Source organism: Acanthopagrus latus, chromosome 17 (assembly GCF_904848185.1).
Source record: "Acanthopagrus latus isolate v.2019 chromosome 17, fAcaLat1.1, whole genome shotgun sequence".
NCBI classification, from domain to species: Eukaryota; Metazoa; Chordata; class Actinopteri; order Spariformes; family Sparidae; genus Acanthopagrus; species Acanthopagrus latus.
The window spans coordinates 5217102-5239757 of NC_051055.1; the positions used below are offsets into that span (position 1 = coordinate 5217102).

At 40.3% G+C, this 22656-nt stretch overlaps 1 protein-coding gene across 3 annotated transcripts in view; it reads right to left on the minus strand.

Annotated features, from left to right (window-relative positions):
- Positions 1–675: 675 nt before the first annotated feature.
- cep192 (centrosomal protein 192) overlaps positions 676–22656 on the minus strand; it is a 38886-nt gene continuing 16905 nt past the window's right edge. For all 3 annotated transcript variants that reach the window (XM_037074494.1, XM_037074492.1, XM_037074493.1), the window contains exons 29-52: positions 22036–22176; positions 21710–21773; positions 21375–21514; positions 20501–20593; positions 19966–20084; positions 17034–17231; positions 16548–16638; positions 15670–15849; positions 15211–15471; positions 14943–15064; positions 14408–14517; positions 13853–14015; positions 13409–13499; positions 13187–13262; positions 12907–13030; positions 12072–12177; positions 11741–11969; positions 11063–11139; positions 10652–10747; positions 9254–9373; positions 5620–5732; positions 3005–3131; positions 2619–2677; positions 676–2278 (exon numbers count right to left, since the gene is read on the minus strand). In XM_037074494.1, coding sequence (XP_036930389.1) covers positions 2146–2278; positions 2619–2677; positions 3005–3131; positions 5620–5732; positions 9254–9373; positions 10652–10747; positions 11063–11139; positions 11741–11969; positions 12072–12177; positions 12907–13030; positions 13187–13262; positions 13409–13499; positions 13853–14015; positions 14408–14517; positions 14943–15064; positions 15211–15471; positions 15670–15849; positions 16548–16638; positions 17034–17231; positions 19966–20084; positions 20501–20593; positions 21375–21514; positions 21710–21773; positions 22036–22176 — 3033 coding nt within the window. In that variant the 3' untranslated portion in view covers positions 676–2145. The remainder of the gene's footprint in view (positions 2279–2618; positions 2678–3004; positions 3132–5619; positions 5733–9253; positions 9374–10651; positions 10748–11062; positions 11140–11740; positions 11970–12071; positions 12178–12906; positions 13031–13186; positions 13263–13408; positions 13500–13852; positions 14016–14407; positions 14518–14942; positions 15065–15210; positions 15472–15669; positions 15850–16547; positions 16639–17033; positions 17232–19965; positions 20085–20500; positions 20594–21374; positions 21515–21709; positions 21774–22035; positions 22177–22656) is intronic.

Below are 22656 nucleotides of genomic sequence, written 5' to 3' on the forward strand. Positions count from 1 at the left end.
AGACAACAGGTGTTTTGTTTTTCTGACTTAATTTTATTATTGGCAGCAACTGTATGCTGCATGTTATCTAGCACAGCTTCCAAATTTGTAGAACATTGGCTTGATGTCCTGCAGTTCCAGTCCATGCCTAAATATGTACTTGTTGCTTTTTGTTGTGTAAAAATGTCTCCAATGTAAAAAGTATAATTACCACATAGAAAATGCTTGACTCTTTCTCCCTCCATAAAAATTTATATTTACGGATACAAGATATCTTCTATGTCTACACCTTTAATTCACTGTGTTCATTCTCAGTGTACGTGCACTGGAGGCCTCAAGTTTCCAAATCCCAACTGTGTATGCTAAATACATGTTACAACAAAACATGAACATAGCCTGGGCTCTTAAAATCTGATTTTTAATTGACACAGGAAATTTACACTCCAGTCATACATTATTCTGCATGGTGAGGCTCAAACATTCATCTGTAGGAACAACAGAAACGATTATAATCATGCAAACATACTATATAATATCTGTTAGTGGATAATAACAGTTGTAATACTGGTCCTACATACGTCAGTAATTAGTAAAAATCAGAAATTAAAAGAATAATGTAATCATAAGGCCCTGGTTCTATCATATTGACACATCACATTAGGAACAGCCATTTGAAAGGATTTGAGAAAGCCAAGCTATTTATCACAAAAAAACTTTATTTAAAATGTGTACAGACAACAATATATTACATTATGTACTATTTAAAGTATGTGCAAACTGTAAACCAAAATATATCAGGTGGGTTGCTGTCAGGGCATGTCGAGGGCAGCCTGTGACAATGCATTGCCTTCATATAATCATACTGTATATCCAGCTTGCTCTACAAGCAGGCGAGTGATTTTCACACTAGTGTTATTCTTTTCAAAAGTGTTGTCACAATGTGTGGCATCTTATCACTTAAAAACAAATCCTTGATGAAGTTTGTGTACATTTCCCTATGCCATTCCACTCCCAAAGCTGATTATGGATGTGAATCCAACACCCCCTGGCAATATTGGCCATTTGCCCCAGAGCCAAAAGAGGAAATGGGAAGCTAATTTTCTGTGACTGGAACAGTGATTAAGACTGTTTTGCCATGGTAACCATACTAAGCAGGCCTGGCAAGCTGCCGAACAAAATCCCCACCGGAGGAAACTCTTTGAGCATCTAATAACAATCATTAACCATCCTAATGCCCTGATCAGGACTAAATTAAGTACATCTGGACTGTTTGGAACGGGTCTTGGAGGTTGCTGGGCAGTCAACACATGGTGCTGACAAAGGCCACTGTGCAGGTGGGCTCTGCATGATGAGAAGCAATTTACATGGAAAACACACCAGTACAGAAGATTAGGACCATTTTATGAAATGAAGACGGACTAATCTGAGGATTGTTAAAGTTATTTTTAAAAGAAACCCCCCCTCAAAACAACAACAAAAAACCTAAACAAAACCCTGAAGCCTTAAATATGCTGTGGTCTTGCAACAATCACAAGTTTATAACAAACTACTTTGAAAAAACAAAAAAACATTACGTGCAGGCCTCCTTTTCAGATTTTGACGGGTTGGCTAAAAAAAAGAATCCCTGCAGCCATGTTCCCAACAACCAAACAAGAGACAAACACATTCCTGTGTGACCAACTCAAAGTAATCCTCAAGGTATCTCAACTGGTCCTGTCTCACAGAGGCCATGGCAACAACAACGCTGCCTTGTGATATGACTCAGGGACGAGGCAAATACCAGTTCCAAAGTAAAGTGACAAAAATCATTAGCTCTTTGAAATGCCAGAGTGGGGTGGACTAATTGTGAGGCAGTCAGACCAAATCATTCAGCTTCAGGCACAGTCATTTTTCATGGGCCAGCTGAGGACACCTGTGCCACCTCCAGAGGCACAAAGGGCCGTGTTGGTAGTCGAGTCTCAGTCATCTCCATTTCATCAGCTACAGTCTACCTCTCTGAATACAATGAGGATGGATTTAAGTACAGCGCTGCTTCCATTTGATCCTTAGCAGTTTGCCTTTTCCTCTCTGCTGCTCTCTTCTGTCCCATGATGAAGAGTACAGAGAACAGCATCCACCATAAATCCGTCATCATGAGAAGGTGGCGTAGGATGGTACATGGTGAAATCAAGGTACTGCCTCACCGGTCAGCTGAATAACAAGACTTCCACTTGTTTCTGACTGAATGAGCAGCAAACCAGCCTGTCTGCCAGCAGAACTAGGTTTGAACTGGACAGGTAGCTTCAAATAATGCTGAGATCTGAGGGGTGGGAAAGAAAAATGGCAGTCAGTAGATAGATAAAAAAGAGATTGTTTCAATTTTAAAGGTTTAATGCATGAATACATACTTGTGCTACGCAATGTATCGATATTACATCCTTACATACATTACATAGATAGATAGATAGATAGATAGATAGATAGATAGTTCTCTATCTATCTATCTATCTATCTATCTATCTATCTATCTATCTATCTATCTATCTAACAGTAGACCTATGAAAACTAAAGGGGAGGCACAGAAACACAAACATCAACAGGGGTAGGCACTAATACGTAACATTATAAATGTGTCACCCGTCCAATATCACTGGACTTACCTCAGGGAATATTTGGAATGCTTGATGTGGAAGGGCTCCCTAGGGTTTACAAATTTCAGCTGCAAGTAATTTAGAGAAGCCACACATCAAATATCAAATCCATGCAATGCACAGTGACAAAATGTTAGGAGTTGTTATTACATTATCATGCAGCACAGATAAATCAAGTCGGTCATGCAATGTCTGTTAGCTGTATGGAATAACTGTATACGCAATGTGAGCTAGCATCTATATTGTCACTACCTTTCTGCCTCTTTTAAAAAGGCACTTTTCTGGAATACCAAGTGATGCATATTTTATATTCGGTATTCCAGTTCTTGCCGCAGTCAGCGAGAAAAACAAACATTTTTCTTCCTATGTCTTCATGAGAATAAAGCATGCCTCACCTCATGAGTGTCGGATGAGTTGTTGCGGATGTTGACCTTCAGAGTGCTGGACTCACCCAACCTTGTGGCTGGGAAGGTGTAGAGGTCCTGTGGAGAATACACACCCCTCCGCACAGCCTCCTCCTGGCTGAGAATTACAAATTATGCCAGTTTTAACAGGAAGCATATCACACCCACCAGTTGTCTCCTACAGAATCTTCTCATCAAGACCTTATCTCTCATTCTATTTCATTCTTCCTGACTGCCAGAGATGGTGTGTAATACCTGGATGACCCATGCCAATAAAGTCATTAGGTCTGTACTCACCGAGCCACAGCTGCTGACCAAAGGAAGAGACAAGACTGCTGTTGCCACAGTATGAGGGCCAGCCACATTAACCCTGTATTAGCAGGATAAATTACAGGAAGAAGCCCAAGTAGCTGCAGCACAGAGCTCGCTCAGTAGGACACCACTTAAGACAGCCCAAGAAGTGGAAACACCTCTGGTTGAATGACACTTGACAGGGGCACCTGGAGGTCCCTGAGCCTGAACGCCTGTGTAATGGTATCAACAAACCAGTTTACAAGCCTCTGCTTAAACAATCCACCAACCTTCCTGTGACCTCAAAAACAAACAAAGCAAACTTATGAAAGCTCAGCTCCCACATCCAAGAAGAGTCTCAGAGCCCCAACAGGATAAAGGAGAGCTACACCGGGCAAAGACTGTCAAACTGCTGAGCTGATTGACGTAAAATGCCAAGAGGCTTTTTTGAAGAAATGAGGCATGGGGCCCCATATTAACCCCAGACCAATCAGAAATCCAACGCAAGCAGTCCCTAGCAACTGTCAGGGCATGAAGTTCACAAACCTAGACAGCCATCTGAGGTCAGCCAGTTTAAGGGGCTCAAACACACCTTTCAACATGCCGAGCCAAGACTGCAGCAACATGAACCCTAATTGTAGAGACAATGATTATCTGCAAATATCTGAGCAATACAGGAACCAAACAACTCTACTGGTTTCCACTCATTGGCATACAGCACCCTTGTAGAGGAAGCCTGAGTGTTAAGTATGGTTTTGGACCACAGCCAACTCAGTAGCAAGTAGGGACCGGTATCGTAAGATTTTAATGGGGCCACAACTCTTTGTGCTACTGCTTATTGACCCGGTACTTTAACGGTACACTTATTGGTTCTTCTTGTTGAGAAAAATTAAACAATTTAAGAACAGAAAATGAATCGAATAACCAGTTATTTACCTTTTTTTTTAACACATGTCCAAACAGCCATGTTTAACAATTCATAACCATTTCCGTAGCTCCCTCCCAGCTCCCTGTAACTATTGGTCAGCTGAATATTCAGCTATATGTTCATGAATTCTGTCTGAAATGATGAAAGCATCGTCCAATCTGTCAGAAAAATAGCTAAATTTGTAGCCTAATTGCTGGATGTAATTCCAGTTGAGTCTGAGTGTATCTGGAGGACAGTTTGGATGATGCTTTTGCTATGTCAGACAGAATTCATGACTGCATAGCTAAACATTCAGCTGACTATTGGTAAGGAGGTCATCACTGATTCTACATTGTGGGCATTGACAATGGGCATCCAGTCTTAGACCCTCATCTTAAGATCCTCTCGGAGAAACAATGGAGACACAAATAGCAGGCATCTGTTCTAGTCAGCATCCCTGAGCCCTGCAGTTGCTCAGCAGGTGGGAGAAGATTTTTTGGTCTGGCTAGCACCTCTGAAGTGTGTCAATATACAGCATTAAGGCTGTGGAATACACTTATCAAAGGGAGCAGTCTCTACATGGGCAGCATCCAGAACAAGCCATGATATGGCACACTGAATGGCTTGCTTTCCTGTTTAAAAAGGCAAGCCTCAGCATCCTTGAAGGACTCCACTTCTGACCCATGAGAACCTGTCACTGAGGGGAGTGGGGACTTCCCCCCAATTTCATCCCATTTTACTGATCTGTTATCACAGAAAGGATTCCCTGTCACAACAATAGTTAATGCATCATCATGTTGGCTAAGCAACAGAGGGTAAAGAGGCTAGGGGGTCTTCCTCATCCACAACCTGGAGTGGTGGCTCTGAAACCATAGTGACGGCCATCATGTGTATCTGTGATGCTTAGAATCCGAAGCGGGACCAAATGCAGTCATCACTAAAGGAGGTAAATCAGCCCCAGTAATGATCATGTCCAAACTGGCTAATCTTGTGGCTCTCTGTCAAAAGCACACAGCTGCAGTAAGTGCAAGCATTATTTGTCAGAGCCTGTCTAAGCAGTCTGAATCCAAAACCTGGTGGACATCAGTCATGGTCATCCTCTGGGCTATGCGAGATTATGCAAAAGTTGCAAACGGAGAGGATGATCAGCAATTTAAAGGCGAGGTAGTTGGTAGCTGTGAAAAATCACACAATATGTCCCCTGGGGTTCCACCCCTTGCTAGCAGGCAGTAAGGGAATGAGCTTGCCCCTGCCCCACACAGACACTGTTAAGGTTAGTACTTTGCTGATATAGAGTCTCAACCTTCAGCACATGTCTGCAATGCATATCCAGGTATAACATACTGTCTCTGGCAGTCAGGGAGAATGAAACAGAACATGAATTGACTTGTAGCTAAGTAGGTCTCACCTGGTTTTGCCAGCTGAGGCATCGGCTCTCTTCCTGATCTTGACTGTGGCCTCTGTCTTCACCAGAGAGCATTCTCCATCCTGTGGTCCTTCCACTGGTCCACACTTTGATCCCTTCAGACGCAGAAAAAAAAATGCATCAGCAGTTCAGACCTGGTACAAACATACATTCTGAGTGATCTGATTACAAGTGGAAAGCTCTGAGTATGGGTGTGAACACCCCCTCTTAGCACTCAGACAACATTGAGGGGCACATCCGAGCAAATCATTTTGACAGTGTATACAGTGGAGGACCGCCTACTCAACTGACATCCTCCTTGAAAAAACAAGGAGAAGTCACTACAACAATCGTAATGGATTAAACAGTCTGATTTCCATAATTTCCAACAATTGTGCTTTGGCACGATATGGAGCAACTAAGCCAAGTGTGAGTGAAACCTTGGAGTGAGCATTACCCTACTGAACAATGTTAGTAATGCCTTTGGGTTTTCTTAACCTGCTGATATTAGCAGCAGATTAACCACTGAACTAGACTCCTTTACCAAGTATGCGATTTCAAGAATTGTTGAATGATGACTTAAAGTGTCTTTTGTGAATCTTGAATCGTTGATGACTTCTTGTGTATTCTGTATTAAATGTACAAAGTGTTGTCTGCGTACAACCAAATTACAGCAACAAATACGGTAAACAGTAACTCATTGACATCCTACTAGAAAGTCCCCAGACTCCCCTAGTAAAAGTTTTTTTATTGAGACTCATTACTTTAGGTGAAAAACTTTATGAAACTGTTACAACACATTCTTAACCATTAGTGCTTTAAAATTTAGAAATTTTAAAAATGTGGAGATATTTGTTTGTTTGCAGTGATGTAGGTGTATATTTACATATAGAACAGTAATTTAATGCCAGGTGTGAATGAATGGGCTTAAAGGTCAGCCTCTCAAGAGGCCAAATTCACACTGCCGTTTGCATGCGGAGATCGTGTGCCAATTCTCTGCATCATCCTCTGTGTGAAAGTTTCAGATGCGGCCAGGGGTGATATTCCGCTCCAGCGCTGATCCGCCTCTGGAGGTAGTATCAGGGCTGTATTACTGGTGAACTGAACCAGTGTGAATGGATAAGTCGGCAGTGCAAAATGTGGATGTGTCAGTCTGACAGTCTGATAACTGCACAGGTCCCTCACTCAACTTAATAAAGAGAAATTTCCCACAAAGCAACGTTACATGTCCAAACAACAGTAATGTAGTAACTGTAACTGTCTTTAACTTTGTCAGCTTATATGAGGAAAAAAATACCACAGCTGTAGGTGGAGAGGCGTCCGTCCTCCTGTCTGTCCTCCCGATTGTGCTACCGACTCATCGTCACATTTCTGCCCGAAAAACAGCATCCGTCATCGGCAAAAAACTTTAACTCACAGAGTGTTTGTGATGAAAATAAATCATGGTGACGGTCAGCCCTCAGGACCGAGACTTCAGTGAACTTTCCCTCAGATAACAGCCTCCTTCACGGTGAGTGTGTTAGACAGCTTCCAGTTTACTGATGGCAATTATGTAATTTAGAGGGAAAAACGTAACTTTGGGTCAGGATCTGAATCACTACACATTATAACAGCATCCATATGCTTATAAACTGTCCATAGGTTTAGACTGACGGGGGGAAAATGGGGAAACACCTAGGAAACACACCAATATCATAATCATGACGTGTACCGTCATGCCTCTTTAGGAGCCGCAGCACTGGCTGTCTTAGTGAATTACTCAGCTGTTCGTCTTCAAGGTGGAGATGCTTCACTCTATGTGAATCATCGGCGGAGAATTAGCGAACCACCGCTCCGGAGATAATGTGACGTCCCTGTGTAAAAAGGGCTAAGGTGATTCTAAGCCACCAAACAGATCTAACATGCCGGTGTGGCTGACATGCCATCACACCTCCCCTTGCAGTTTCCCCGCAGAAGTGTTGAAGGACAGGTCGAGCAATTTTCATGCAGTCTCAACTGATATTTTTCCCCAAAAGCTGCCTAAGTCAGAATGCATGCATGCTTGCTGGGTCTATAAATGCACGTGCATCGGGACCGGCTGTTCAAAACTAAAAACAGAGAAGCCCATTAACAAAATAATAACCCCCTAATAATAATAATACACAGAGAGGGAGTGTGACGTCACTCTCTTCTCAGGATGTGTTTACTCCACTATGTCTTTACATAGCAAATAGCTGTTCCCTGATATCTAGTGAGTCTTATTGTTGTATATTGGATCTTTAAAGCCGTCCACTTGTGATCGAATGACTCAGAATGGATGGTAGTCTCTTAAGGATATTGGCTAGTAAGTATAAAATACATGGCTGCCGTTGCCATACTACTTCAAAACAGCTGGTTGAAAAAGAAGAAGCTGAAGATTTTGGCTCATCGTCTTAGAAATAAGACAACAACAAAAGTGTTACCATCATAGCCAGTTAACCTACTTATGTGGAGCCATCTATCTGACATCCCACTTGGTGTGTATGTATGCTCTTAAGTTAACTGGGTCTGTCATAACTCTTCACATTAAAGCAGCACATACACAAAGCCTGCAGGCCCTTCTCAGCAGGGTGGCTCTCCTTGTCACCCAACAACCCACTTTTCTCATTTGTTAATTCTGTCACTCACACTACAAAACCAAAGTCAAGATTTTCTACTATATCCGTTTTTTGTTAAACTGATGGAGGTAATGTCACAGTCAAATGCTTTAGGGCTCAGTCACACTAGGCAATCCATTCCATGTCAGAGCACATATGACCCTAAAAGTCCAGTTTGTTTGACTAGTGTGAGCGCCTACACACTTTCTTGGCCCTGGCATGGTTGGAAGAGGTGCGGTTCAGCACGGTATGTTTGCTTATGCTCGAGGACAAGCACAGGTATGTAACATGGACATAAAGTGTAATCATGTGTAATACACCGCCTTGCATAATCACGAAATCCAGCAATGTGAGAGGAACATCCACGACCAAAACAACACAAGATAAACCACAAAAACTCACTAAAGTCATGTTCTCTGCGTTGTTCTCCATTGTGCTTTGACTGCATTATGACGTGATGACGTAACCATGCTCAGGCCCGGCTATGGCCAGAGCAATGTGAGCACAGGCAGGCAGAGGACAGGAGAGGAGGAACAATCGTGCTTTGGCACGATACGGAGCAGCTAGGCCAAGTGTGAGTGCACCCTTAGAGTGAGCGATGTTTATACACTCAAGGTTTATTTTGAAAGTGAAACAAGTTAGATGTTAGATACTCACTAATGTAGAGTTAGACATTTTTCATCTTTGTTGCAGCAAAAGTAAGGAATGCATATAATGAATGCTTTACCAAATATGGTTGAGGTGGAAAAAATAAAAAAATAGTGATGTTACCATGGCTATTTTTGTACTTTAGTGGTACAACAAAACTCAGACTCATTGTGACTCCTAAGCCAAGTACTTCAGTAATCAGATAAGCTGTGTGAGTGGAAAAAAACAACAACAAAAAGAGCAGTATTTTTGGCAAAATTAAACCTCTAACATTAGAAATAGTAAAAAGTATTTTCCAGTATATGTAATTCTATAGCACAGATAGACATTTGCTCTCAGTATGGTGTATCTCAGACTAATAATTGAGTCCTTACAGTGCCACAGAGTTGGAAGCGGATTCTGGTTTTCTGCTGTGGCTCAGACACAGGATGGCACTCCAAGTCCCAAAACTGGGCATAGTCCCCTCTGTCCCTGGGCAGGAATGTTATAGGCACCTGGGAGACCGATAACATAGGAAACACAAGGTATTTAACTGTACAAACGCTCTACATACATTTTTTTGCAGGGCCAATGTCTAGACAAATCAAATGTATCAACTGCCTTATAACTCAATATCAACTAACAAAATGCTCAAAATGAAAAAGGACACACATTTTGAAATCGCACATATCAACCAAAAGATTTATCGAGACAAGTATCAAAATAGTTCAGAAGAAAATCTTTGTAAAGTTTCACCACAGTATTTTGTCACAGCGTGTATTTGCTGTAGTGCTGTTCCTCATGGAGAAAACAACAGTGACCCAGTTCTGCTGATATCTCTAACAGTGAAGATTTAGACTCATCAGCTCTAGTAATAACTGCATTCTGTTTACATGTACCTGGTGGAGCTGTCACATTTTCTATATTTCTGATGTATAATATGCATGCCACCTCACCATTATGTGCATTTCCCCATCTTTCTCCATGCTATGCAGATATATAATAATAGCAATAGATATTCAAAACAATGTTTCACTTTTATGGACTAATCACATAGCATAGCCAAAGCTCAGTATTATAGAATATATAAAATACTAATACATTTTCAATAATTTCTGATATAAAATCATGTTATTTATGACATTCCTTGCAAAGTGCACCAGATGAATGAATTTATTATTATTATTATTATTATCAAAAATTCTAGATTAATCCAAAAAAGAATGAGTAGATTTATCAATAAAAAAAATGCAGTGCAGCTTTAGAATAACTGTATGACCATTTTTTTGTTTTAATTTTGATGATCACATCTTGCGGCTCATGAAAATAAAAAATATGTATGTTTTGGTCAACAAGGCTATGAACTGAAAAATTACGTGATTCAGTCAAGTCTAACAGAGCATACCTAACTACTAAATTATATAAAGATATTCAAGGAAAACTATAAAAAAAACTACAAGTAATAGACTATAGGTGCTGCTGAAATTGTAATCAAGGCGTTAATAATTACAATTTCAACATGCTATGTAGCTATACAAGAAGGAACTGGTAAGAAATTATTTGTTTATGTGTGCTTTTTATCTTTTTAAATACCTCTTCAACCATATTTAGCCTATATTTGTAAAATTGCATTTTTCTTTTACCATAAATGCTCAAAAAAATTATCTTTTCTATCTTTTTTTTCCCCGAATGCATTTGACAAGATTGTTTTCCAATAACCAATATCATCTGCAATAAATCTTGCCTCATCCCTTTACGACGACTGACAAGTCCAGCAGCATATGAGTGCCTACCTCCATCTTCTCATGGGCTCCCAGTGTGCCAGAGACCTTGGAGCATCTGAAAGCAGTGTAAGTGGCCCGGTAAACATCTCCAGTGTTGTCAACTCCCTGAGGACAGAGAAGGGATGACAGCTTAACTTTGAGTGACTGCTATCACACAAACAAAACAAACAATAACATTAAATCCACAACAGCAGGAGAATGAGCCTACGAAATGAACTTGAAGTAAGTCACAAGACAAAATACAAGATTTTAGCTCAACTTACACATTAAAATAAACTAAATTCAAAATGAAATTATAAATAAACCTCAGAACAAATAGATGCATTTGTTCCCAGAGGGCTGGTACAGATAAGAAACAGAAAAACAATAAACAGGAAAGAGAGTACACAGAAGAAAGAGCTAATGAAGAAAAAAAAGCACCTTTACATATGGGGGAGCAAATGATGACAGGTACCACCTCACTTCCAATTCCTTATTCTGCACCTCCAGCTGGGCCTCTGAAGTAGGAGAAAACAGAGGGGTTGGGCTTCTCACAGGAATATACACACAGTGTGCAACCCACAGACTACAACTCTTTTTCAAAAAGAGAATTGGGGGGGGGGCATGGTTGATAGTCATATGTATTTATCACCATAGCAACCATACTCCTCCACTAGCAAGATCTACAACACTAGCATGGATTAGCGATAGCATTGATATTTGCAGGGTTAGTGATAGCTTTCACTTAAAACAGATGTTCTTGTGTATTGAGGACCTGCAGAGTTTATTCATGGTCAAACTGAAACGTGTACTCTACATTTATTGTCACTAAACAACTTAACTGCTAAAATGTCCCCTCTGCTCCAATCTCTAACATCACTCTGCTCTGAGCACAGACACCACAAGGATGTTATATTAGATATGGACGCAGGAGATGGACCCCCATTTAGGACAACACCTAAATTTTCTGCATTGTGCAGCTCACATAGCGCGTGCACTAGAGACATCCCCAGCTGACTTAGACTTAAATCTCCCTAAATCTGACACACCGGACCTTTCAGGCTGTTCAGACTTTTCCTCAATGATCTGATTTATTCCTCTGGACATTCACCTCCCTACCTGATGTTTCCCCTGAGGGAGTGGTGAGGAAGTGGATGGTCTTGTTGCTAATCTCCACCAGGGCTTGAGGTGGCTGTGGGGTCTGCGGGGGTAGCAAGGTCTTGCTGTTAAGCCTTGCGGCAGGCAGCACAGGAGTGGCAGCTTGAGGAGGCAGGGCTGATAAAGTTGTGTCTGCCGGAGCCGCAGATACATCCAGAGCCAGGTCCCGACGGATATGGACCTTAATAAACTGAACCAGTAGTCGTATTGCAAAAATTCAGCCCCTGTTGACTTCTCATAACATAAGACAATATTCATAGTTGATTTGTTCTGATGTCTATAGTGTCCATACCTTCTGTTGACTGTCACACTGGACGTAAATCTGTCCACTCCATGGTAGCAGGGCAGATTTAGATGCCAGTGAAGGGTTGGGACTGATCAAAATCTGCAGGTGGCACCTTGGTTAACAATAAATACGAAAAAAGACAAGTTGAATAATTAAAAACACAAGCACCTGTATACACAGTCAATTAAATTATCAACCCTTGTGTAATTATTCATTTGTTAAAGTTAAGAAGAGACTCTAATTTTAAAGGACTGAGCCACAAGAAACAAGAAACTGTCAACATTTAATGCAACACACTTGATGCGGGGTCTCCAGGCCTTCTTAAATTCCCCCAAATTTAAGGATGTAATTTAAGACATGCATCATGATTAATTACTGTGACAGCAACAAAACCATTTAGAATAAGAACAAGCAGTCTTTTTTCTGTTAGATTTTTTTTTTTTTTTTTTACCAATTCTGATACCTGGGCTTTGGGTATCAGCCAACACACAGCACCGATCTGATACCAATGTGTGTAAAAAAACGAAAATACATTTGAAGGGCAAATGTTGAAGACAGGTTGAAGTATACAAATTCAAATACACTTCCAATGACCCATGTCAATTTATGTCTATTTTCAAAAACTCGAGCCGTGGTCTTTTTCAACTGTAATTCACAAACTTTTAAGAATGTAAAAGGCATGTGGGAACCCTATTGACGTGCTTTAATAACCTACAGCATGGTGAATCGAAATAAAACAAGCAAGATACACATAAATACATGCGGCAAACATCATGAGGTCTGATTCTAACCCCAAATACTAGGCCAATGAATTTCATTGAACAACCAAGTTTATGCTTACTGAGGCTCGATAACTCCATGCTGAGGGGTGATGGTCAAGCAGTGAGCAGGCCAGGACAAATCGAAGCTCAACTCTCTGGACGTGTTGTTCCGAATCTGAACCTGAGTAGTCGTGGCTTCACCATCTAAAACATTGACAAGAACAACAAATGGTGTCAGACGTCACTGCAGTCATTCACCTATGGTTTTAGAGGTAACTGTCTTACCAGCCATGCTTATTGAGAGCGAAATTCAATAAAAAATTGAAACAATAATATGCTTTTGAAAAATAGTCTACTCACTGATGGTGGGAGCTGCGAGGACAAGTTGTTGCGGATGGATGGTCCAAGACTCAGACTGCTGGTGTGGCTCTGAGGCCTGAGGGAGAAAGAGACACTCTGCATTTAAAACAAGAGTTTTTTTGATGACAATTTTCATCATGTGCAATTGAAACAACACTAGCCTAATCAACACTTCACTCATCACAAGAACTCATTCAAGCTATTAAAGAAGGCATTTGGTACCTTTAAGGAGGCCTCTGTCACTCTCAGTGCTGGACCTTGGGGACCTTTTACCGGCAACACGTCCAGAGTCACATTGACATTTGGCATAACACTGGGAATAACACAAAAACATTAAACTATAAATTGGGTTTTGCAGCTCTGTTATGACTATAATGCTTTATGTAATTAAACACAACCAACTTAGGATCTCATCCATGAAAAATGCAAAGACCCAATACTTGCTTCTTTTACTGAATGAGATTGTGGTAGTAAGCACAATAACCATCTATTTCCCCATATAAATTTCATGTAAAACTAAAATGCAATTACAGTATTGAACAATGTAAAGCACTAACTATCTGTATCCCTGTCTTTGTGTTCAATGGATTTGTTGTGTTGTCAAGTCAGAAGGTTGAAGCAGGTCCTAGTGTATTACAATATGCTAAGAAATGTTTATATTGGTACCTGTCTGTGTCTGAACAGTGTCTAGCAGGGGGCAGCGGCATTTCAGTGTGGTTGCCCTGCTCACAGTCTGAGCTCTTTGTACTTCCCAGCAATGACACTACTATCTTGCTCATGTTTCCATAGAAGATGTGAGCTTCATTGGGACGCGGGGGCAGGTCGTAGGCTACAAAAAAAGTCAATAATTAGTCAGAAATTTGAGACGTAACCTGACAACCCTTCAAAATTAAATTCTGATATTTTCATTATTTTCTCTCCACATTTATACAACTGTGATTTACTGCTAAGGCCTACCCCAGTTTACACATAAGATATAGAAGCTTTCATGAACTTCAGGGTAAAAATCCCTCTTCACCAATTAAAATTCACTACAGCTGCAAAATAAAATGTGATAACATTGCAGTTCACTTTTTTTTTTTTAACTAAGTGAAAGGGCAATGTCAGATACAATAATAACAATAGTAATAATAAAATTAACACAAATAAACATAACAATACATAATAACAACAATAACAATAATAATAATAAAATTAACACTACATATAATGACATCTTACGCTCTGTAATGGCTTCTTCGCCCAGGAACTTCTCATTAAAGTTGATGTTTTTCAGCAGACTGTTCTCAGACAGAGCTCTCCGCGAAGCCACCGGTTTGCTCTTAAGCAATCTGAAAGAATAAAACACAAACACACTGTTGGAGGAACAAAAAAGGCTTTCTCACAAAAGCAGAACCATCTGGAATTAGATTTAGAATTAGAATGTATAACCACTTTTAATGATCTAGAAACAACTAGATTCCAGCACACAGATCTGTAGATCTGTCAGCAGCATCATCACACAAATATCTCTTTTTGTACCTCAAAGCTTTAAAAAGACACAATGTCTTTTAGATTTGAGGTTGCTAAATCTGTATAAGCTAGCAGTCGGAATCTCACGAGGGGAGGTCCTACTCTGTGTCACTGTGTGTTAGACCATGGATTAAACTTACACTGGAATATCCCTGCAAGTATCAACTGTCCGCTAATAATTCCAAAACCTCCTGGCTAACTACTTAAGAACAAATATACTAAACTGCGTGTTGGAAGTTCTCACCTCCTATATTGCTGCCTGGACACCTCATCTCCACAAAACAGACATACAGTAGCCAGCAGTGCATTGACAGACTGACACAGGTTTTGTTCTCTTTGGGTGGACTTCATAAGCACAGTGATCACCTGAAAACACATGAATAATATGTAATTAACATTCTTCCTGTGTATTACTGCTTATCATTAATTCTAGTGTAGCACTTGAAGAAATGTTTTTGCAGCAACATTTTATTTCCTGAGTGTGATCAGTTCAGTTATTTCCCCTCTCCTACCTCTTGTGTCCTTTCTTTCAGTACAAACTGTGATGGCGCGAGGCTGATGACAGACTGTTCCATAACCAATCGTGTCTGTACATCAGAGAAGGCCATGGCTTTGATGAAAGCGGCTCTGGAGCCTGTGTTTCTCACACACAAACAAACTTTGCTGACGCAACCAACTGCGATGTCTGTCATTTTTGCTACATAGCCATCAGCCTGTTTCCTCTGGTCTTCCAGGATTATGTTGCTGGTCCCACCGTAGCCCGACAGTGGAATCTGAGGATGGGAAATATAGGAGCCAAATTAAAGTATAGCCCAAGTCTTTCTATATAAAAAAAAGAAAGTATAGCAGAGAAGTGGTGATGAGACTAAGCTAGAAAAAAGAGGGAAGGTGTATAGATATGAGAGAGAAAGTGATGACAACAGACAAAGAATCCAGAGAGCAAGGCAGCACTGAAAACGTCACATCCTCACAGTGAATTTGACCCCTGGCTGTGAAGGTCGGACTCCAGACTGTTTGATCTCCAGCTTGGCCAACATGCAGGCCACCCTGGTGGGAGCAAAGAGTAGGTGGACAGTCACATCCTCTCTGGGACGAATTGACAGCTCCCCATGCCGGGTCAGACGCTCCTCAGGGCTGAACATACTCTGAAGCTGAGGGAAAAATTAGTTTATATACTTCACATTTGAACAGTGCAGACATCCCATATATGATTAGTCAAATTACCTATAATCGTTTACATTTCGAATCCGTTTAATTAGAGAAAACATTTGAGAATTTCAGAAGTAAGAGTCAAAACATTTTAACCTTTTAAGGGTATGTCAGTGCTAAACGAAGGCAGCTGGACTAGCTTGAGGTTTATTGACGTCATTTCATCTCTCATGTGAATGGCCACTTCAGCTCTAATGGACTGGTGGGGAGCCAGTGGCAACGTATCATTTGTGGGGTTGATACCAAAACTGAAGAGGTTTTTTGGGTAGGAGGTGAAATATCTTCAACATCAAGTTGCTTTCATTTGGCACTTAGGTACTGTATATCGTGACCAGGATTACTGAGAAACTTGACAGACAACCCTTCAAGGGGAATTCCACCACTCTAAAATATCAAAGTGTGTTTAAAGGTAATGGGGATTACTGTGCATTTGTGGAAACAGTTGTATATACTGTAGCCATTTGTGGCTCCACAGGGATCTGAAAAACGTCTGAAAAACTGCCTCGAGTGAGGCTACTGTGATGCACTGAGGGCCGGTTTTTCCAAGTAGGATATCAAAACACAAACCCAGGATGTGAGGATACCATCTTATCTCATTCTTATAAAGTACAAAAATATAAATATATATATCAACATCTACCTGGAAACAGTCCTGGTCTTGACCACGAATGAGCAGCCGCAGCTGCTGTGTGGCATTGGTCGAGTTGTTCCGGAGAACCAGCTTCTGTTGGCTGAAAAACAATGGCAGCTGTTTGTTATGAGATAACAGTTAATGTGCAGAAGCATCAAATTCACAGGGATAAACTTTGGTCTGAGATTCAGAGTCATTATCTAAATGTCCTTATTTGTGTAGCAATTCAAAGTCTAACAAAATATTGCACTTTATCTCTCTTCAATGAGTGTAAATAAATTGGGCATTATGTTCAAACAGCTTCTCAGGAATAACACTCCCTGTAGACACCCTCTGGCCCTTTTCATGAATAACATTATACAGGCCTTAATACAATAAGGTGGACCACTGGGCCTTGAGTTTTTTTATTGATTAGTTTCCAATGAATAATTGATAGTGTGTCATTTCTGCAACCTAGTAATAGTAAAATGAGTGAAAAACTGTAAAGTTGCTTACATAGCTCGTCCCAGAGTGACCCCTCCCCAGGCCACGAACTGTTTATTAGACAGAATTGGTGGAATGTCACTGGCCACACCAGCACCAAAGACAGCAGCAGGGGGATTGGCAGGATTCCCAGAGTCTTCTGGGACAATTTCTCCTTTTAGGGATACCTCATACTGAGGACCTGATGGCAGCACCAGGATGGTGAGAAGGCTGCAACATAACAAGCAAGTTAGTCCCAATCAGGAAGCTGTGATGTCCACTGAACATGTGACATGTTTTGGGTTATTCAAGGACATACCCTAAGACTAACACTTATCAAGGCTTCAACAGAATTACGACCTGGAGCAGAAGATTATGTCAGAGCAAGCACACCAAGTGCATAACATAAAAATAATCTGCTTAGTCACATGCAATCTCACAATTAGGGGCGTCACAATCTTGATCCTAAGTAGAATATAGATCAAAATGATGTCACGATCTTGACCTTCAAATCAATGGTGGAGGTCAAGGATTTAGCCACACCCCCAGTACTTCATCCAGCAGGCGTGCAAAGAGGGGAAAACACAAAACAAAAACACAGACAGCATGTCGTAGCACAGCGAGTGGACTGACACTGGATCCGGCATTGTGGCAAAAAATACAGGCTTTCCTCATTTGTTTTAAAGTGAAACTCTCGCCAAAATGCAACCTAGGCTTTTTTTGGGAATGAATATGCATCAAACCTTTGTGTAAAAGCATAATTATGATGAAAGAGGCACTTGTAAGATTTATCATATTTTCATCTTCGGGTCAAACTCATTTTCAATGGGAGTGCTACGGGCACTTTTACAATAGCATCAGAATCGCTATTTTTAAAACACTAAGAAGAATTGACACAACATGAAACTTTGCTTGTAGTATCACCAGAGTCTCTACACATGACCACAAGCATTGTGAACACTGACTGTGTACAAAGAGTTTACTAAAAAGAAAGTTTTTGAGCAACTCACGTTACCAGTTGCTTGTTCCGCTAGCTGCCCTCCTGCCAGTGGAGAAGTATCGATCTCCAAATGTGACGTAACATGGAGGACAGTTAAGGTGGACCGCTACTGTCTTCCGGCAACAACTATCCACGCAATATCTCACGTGACTTTTCTGGCTTTTGATTTTAGTATTGTTTCTTATATGAGGCTCCTTTTTCAACTTCAAGGTCAATATTGTTTTTCGCTAACAACAAAACAATGAATTATCCATGCATTTATATAGAACTAATCTTTAGGAGCATTCCACCTTAACTGTCCTCGAGGTTACATCACATTTGGAAATCGACACTTCTCACTGGCAGGACGGCGGCGAGTGGAAGAAACATCTGCCAACGTGAATTGTCCAAAAACTTTTTCAGCAAACTGTGTACAAAAACGATGTTTTAAATGCTCATGTTCATGTGTACGGACCCTGGTGATACTACAAAATTTCATGTTGTGTCGAGCCTTCTTAGTGTTTTGAAAATAGCAATTTTGATACAATCACTAATTTGCCCCTAGCACTCCCATTTAAAATGATTTTGACCCTAAAACAATATACGACCCAAGACGGTAAATCTAAAAAGTGCCTCTTTGATTGTAATTATGCTTCTACAGGAAGGTTTGACTCATATACATTCACAAAAAAAGTCTAGGTTGCATTTTGGCAATAGTTTCACTTTAAGGAGGGTAGTCAGTTTTGGCTGTGGTGGCGCATGCCGCAAGTTGAGACCAAGTTAACTTTTGGAAAAACGTAGCTGGACATCATGTTGTGGTGGCCAGATACATAAGCTGACAATCAGACTACGACTGAAAGCACAGGGGAGAGTGAAGTAATGTGGCATGTGTCTTCACTCAGTTTGGCTTTGTGCCCCAGTTTAAAACAAATTTGTGGATATCGATGATCATTTAAGGACCGCCATGTTTAACTTGTGGCAGAGACACGACCGGAGATCATAAGCAGAGTAGAACAGGTCACTACCACGGCATGTCATTTAGCATGGATAAATACTATAGGGGGAACAAAACAGACATCTCTGTATAATGTTCAGTTTTACTTTCACCACGGATTGGTCTGTGGCCCACTTTAAAAACACACAGAAATGACCTATTTCCAATCTACAGATGAGGACAAACAATCCGGTCCAGCATGCTAGTAGAATAACAACATAGCAGCTCCGTCTTTCGGGAAACTGATCAGCAGGGGTTCACAACACATTACACACACCCAAAAACCTGTGGCATTTCACTGCAAAAATAATTGTTCGCTATGCGCATGTAGCAGAGGCGTCCACAGGCAACACGACAAATACGCCAGGACATCTTTGCAGGGCTACTAGATGGCGGATAACCTCTATAACTTCTTTTGTTTCCTGTTAGTTTCCAATTGACTGGTGAAACAAATACATTTATATTGTTAATAAATTATCTTAATTGACATTAAGGCTTTAGTGTGGTACATTGCAAACGAATAATGGAGATGATATCACTCATGTAGACCATCTTTTGAAATAAGAATTTAAAAAAATCAAATGAGTTATCACGGCATAAAACAAATGATCCCTGAGTAGTCTATAAATAGCATAGCCATCTGTACTGAAATATATATATATAAACAAAATGAAAAACAAATTTAAAAAATCAAACTAAATTGTGACTAAATTTTTTTTGAAAAAATCAAATGGAATTGAGGATTTGTAACATTGTGACATCCCTACTTACAAAAATCCTGCTAGAAATGTGGATACGCGTGAAAATAGTCAAAACTTTAGGTTATTAAAGCAATGATCTAGTAGTGTTAACTGGGTTTCTTTAATATCCATCTACTCCCATCAAGAAATGGATGGGTGGGACTGGTTTCTCAATTAAATGGATTCTGGAAATCCATTTACTGCACAAAACAACAGCACATGTACATGTGAAAGCAATGAAGATTTTTATACCTTTCTCGATATTTCCTGCTGCCCTGCGCCTTGAAGGAGACCATGATGCTTTGCTCCTCGCCTACTCTCAGTGAAAGTTCATCCGGTGTCACAGAGAAACTGTCCTCAGCATCACTGTGCTATAAAACAGGAATAAAAGAGGGGCAATAAGACATATTGTGTGTGAAAAGAGAGGGGAAAATGTAGGGACACAAAGCAAAGAAATGGTGGGTTGAATGCTGGGAGGCAACAAGGCAACAAAGGAAGAAACAGAGGATGGGACGGTGTGGAAATGGAGAAAGTGAAGAAAAAAAATGAGGTGACCTTGGAGAGAGAAATTGAAAAAGGAACAGCTAGAAACAAAGTTAGTAAGAGAGCGAACAAGAGGAGTTAGAGAAAGATTGAAAAAAAAATAAAGGTGAAAATAGAGAAAGCAAGAAAATCAGGACCCAAATATCAATGAATCCCCACTGTATGTGCCACAGTCTGAGCCCAAAATGTCACAGAGGCTTACCCAAACCCCAGATCTAATAAGAAAAGTAAAGGTCAGAATTACCTTGAGTTTTAGCTGCACGTCAATGTTTCCCGCATTCTTTAATGGCAGCATCTGTTGACTAGATTTACCCAGTGGAGCAGACAGGCTGACAGTCTAGTCAAAAGAGGCACAAAAGTAATTGACTAGCAACTCTAGACAGGGCCAAGAAAAGTTTTTTAGGCACTCTATGAAACAAAATCAGAAATGTAAATACATTAAATGTAGTGTGTAAAAGTGGAATTGAGAATCCCATCAGGTTAAAACCCACATTCTCAGTGACTGGCCAGATGCCTACATGTACTTCAAAAATGACCGTGGTTTAAAGTGGCTTGATATCGAGTGGCTCACTCCCCATCTGCATGATTTTTTATACTTTTTTTTTTAATATATACTATTACATAATTACAAGATTCCCCCTTTCTATTGTGAAGACTATCTCATCTTTATGTTTAACTAACTAACTAACTAACTAACTAACTAACTAACTAACTAACTAACTAACTAACTAAGAAACTGTATGAGTGACTGGTTTGAATAAGTGCCTGGAATAAAATGGTTTGAAGCACATACTCCTGCATGTGTTAGTCAATAACAGAAACTCTGAAAGAGAAAAACCTTAGTTGCTCATCCTCTTTGATAGTTAAGATACTGCTCTTAATACAGAAATCTACAGCAACTATTTAGCTAAACTGTGCAAGCTGATAACTGATAATTTATTAAGTACCCTATGTGAGCATCTCTCAAAATACTCTCTGTCCACATATTCACACACAAGTTATATTCAACTGGTCAATTCAATAAGAGCTGAACAATCTCGTTGGTATGAAGACTTGTCACAAGAAATACTTATCATTGTTGCAGTCTGAAAAGAAAATTTCAATGGTAGTTTGAGTACCTGCAGGTCTTTAGGAGCATGGACCCTTGCAGTTCCAGACCTGGCTCTGAGGGAAATTGTCCTTATCACATGACTCTGACCAGGGGAGTCCACTTCAATATCCACCCGAGCACTGTACTCATCTGCCACACCAAGCTCTCCTATCAAGCACAACCACCACAATACAGGGATAGCAGAAAATAACTTATTTCATTTACTCGCGAAAATTATAAATAATAACAATAACTTTGGTGACATAATTCATAGTCAACCCATTGAACTGCCTTTAGCATGAATGATACCAACTGTTAAATCCATTAGTGCGAGTCATTAATTATTGAATCCAGGGTGATTACCTGAAGAAGCTGTGTATTTTTGTGGAGCCTTGAAGTGAACCCAGACTGTGAAGCTCTGTGGATTCTAAAAAACAGACGAAGAAGAAAAAATCCAATTCAGATTTTTTATTTTTTTTTTCCATTCAAAAGGTGAGATCAAATATTCAGACTGAATGTGAGAAACTGCATTACCCATATGTTTTTATGGGTTCTGCCTTTCTTTCAGGAATCAATTAAAATGAACATTGGTTGAAAGCTTTACAGTAAATACAGCATGACAAAAACATACAACATTAAATTATTGTAATTAGCAGAGATGCTAAATAAGGCTGTAATGTTTTTCTAACCTCTCCGTAGCTGGCATGCATCACGTGATTCATCACTGAAGGAGAAGAAACCTGGGTAACGGGTCCAGCCTCCTGTGTTGCCTCAGATGTCATAGTAACAGGGTGCTTGGAGAAAGTGAAGCATCGCCATGCTGTAGGGTTCTGGAGATCAGATGATGAGATATAAAATGAGTTATGCTCAAAGCATAACTCTCTGTAAGTAAGTAATGCAAGTACCAGCTTATGGCGAAACACTTTCAGATAATGTATGGTGTATGTGCATGTGGCCAAAAAATCATTATCTTATTATCTGTTTGTCAGTGAAGAGCGAGTTGCTGTGTATCCAGGGATGACCCCTCCCAATGAGGAACTGGCCAGTCACTGTTAGTATGCAAATAACGTAATGATGCTGGAGTAGGATAAAATTACAGCGAACACGGCAGACAGCATGGCGAACGTGGTGGCGAGGCAACAGTTTGAGAAGACATCGTCTTCTGTCATTCTGACATTTTGGTTTTGGTGTTGAATATAACAATGAGGGAACAAAAACAGTTGACAGAAAACTGTCAAGCACTGTTTGACTTGTGTCAAAGTGGAAACACTCCAAACCTGAGCACACATCTGAGCAACCACCACCCAGCA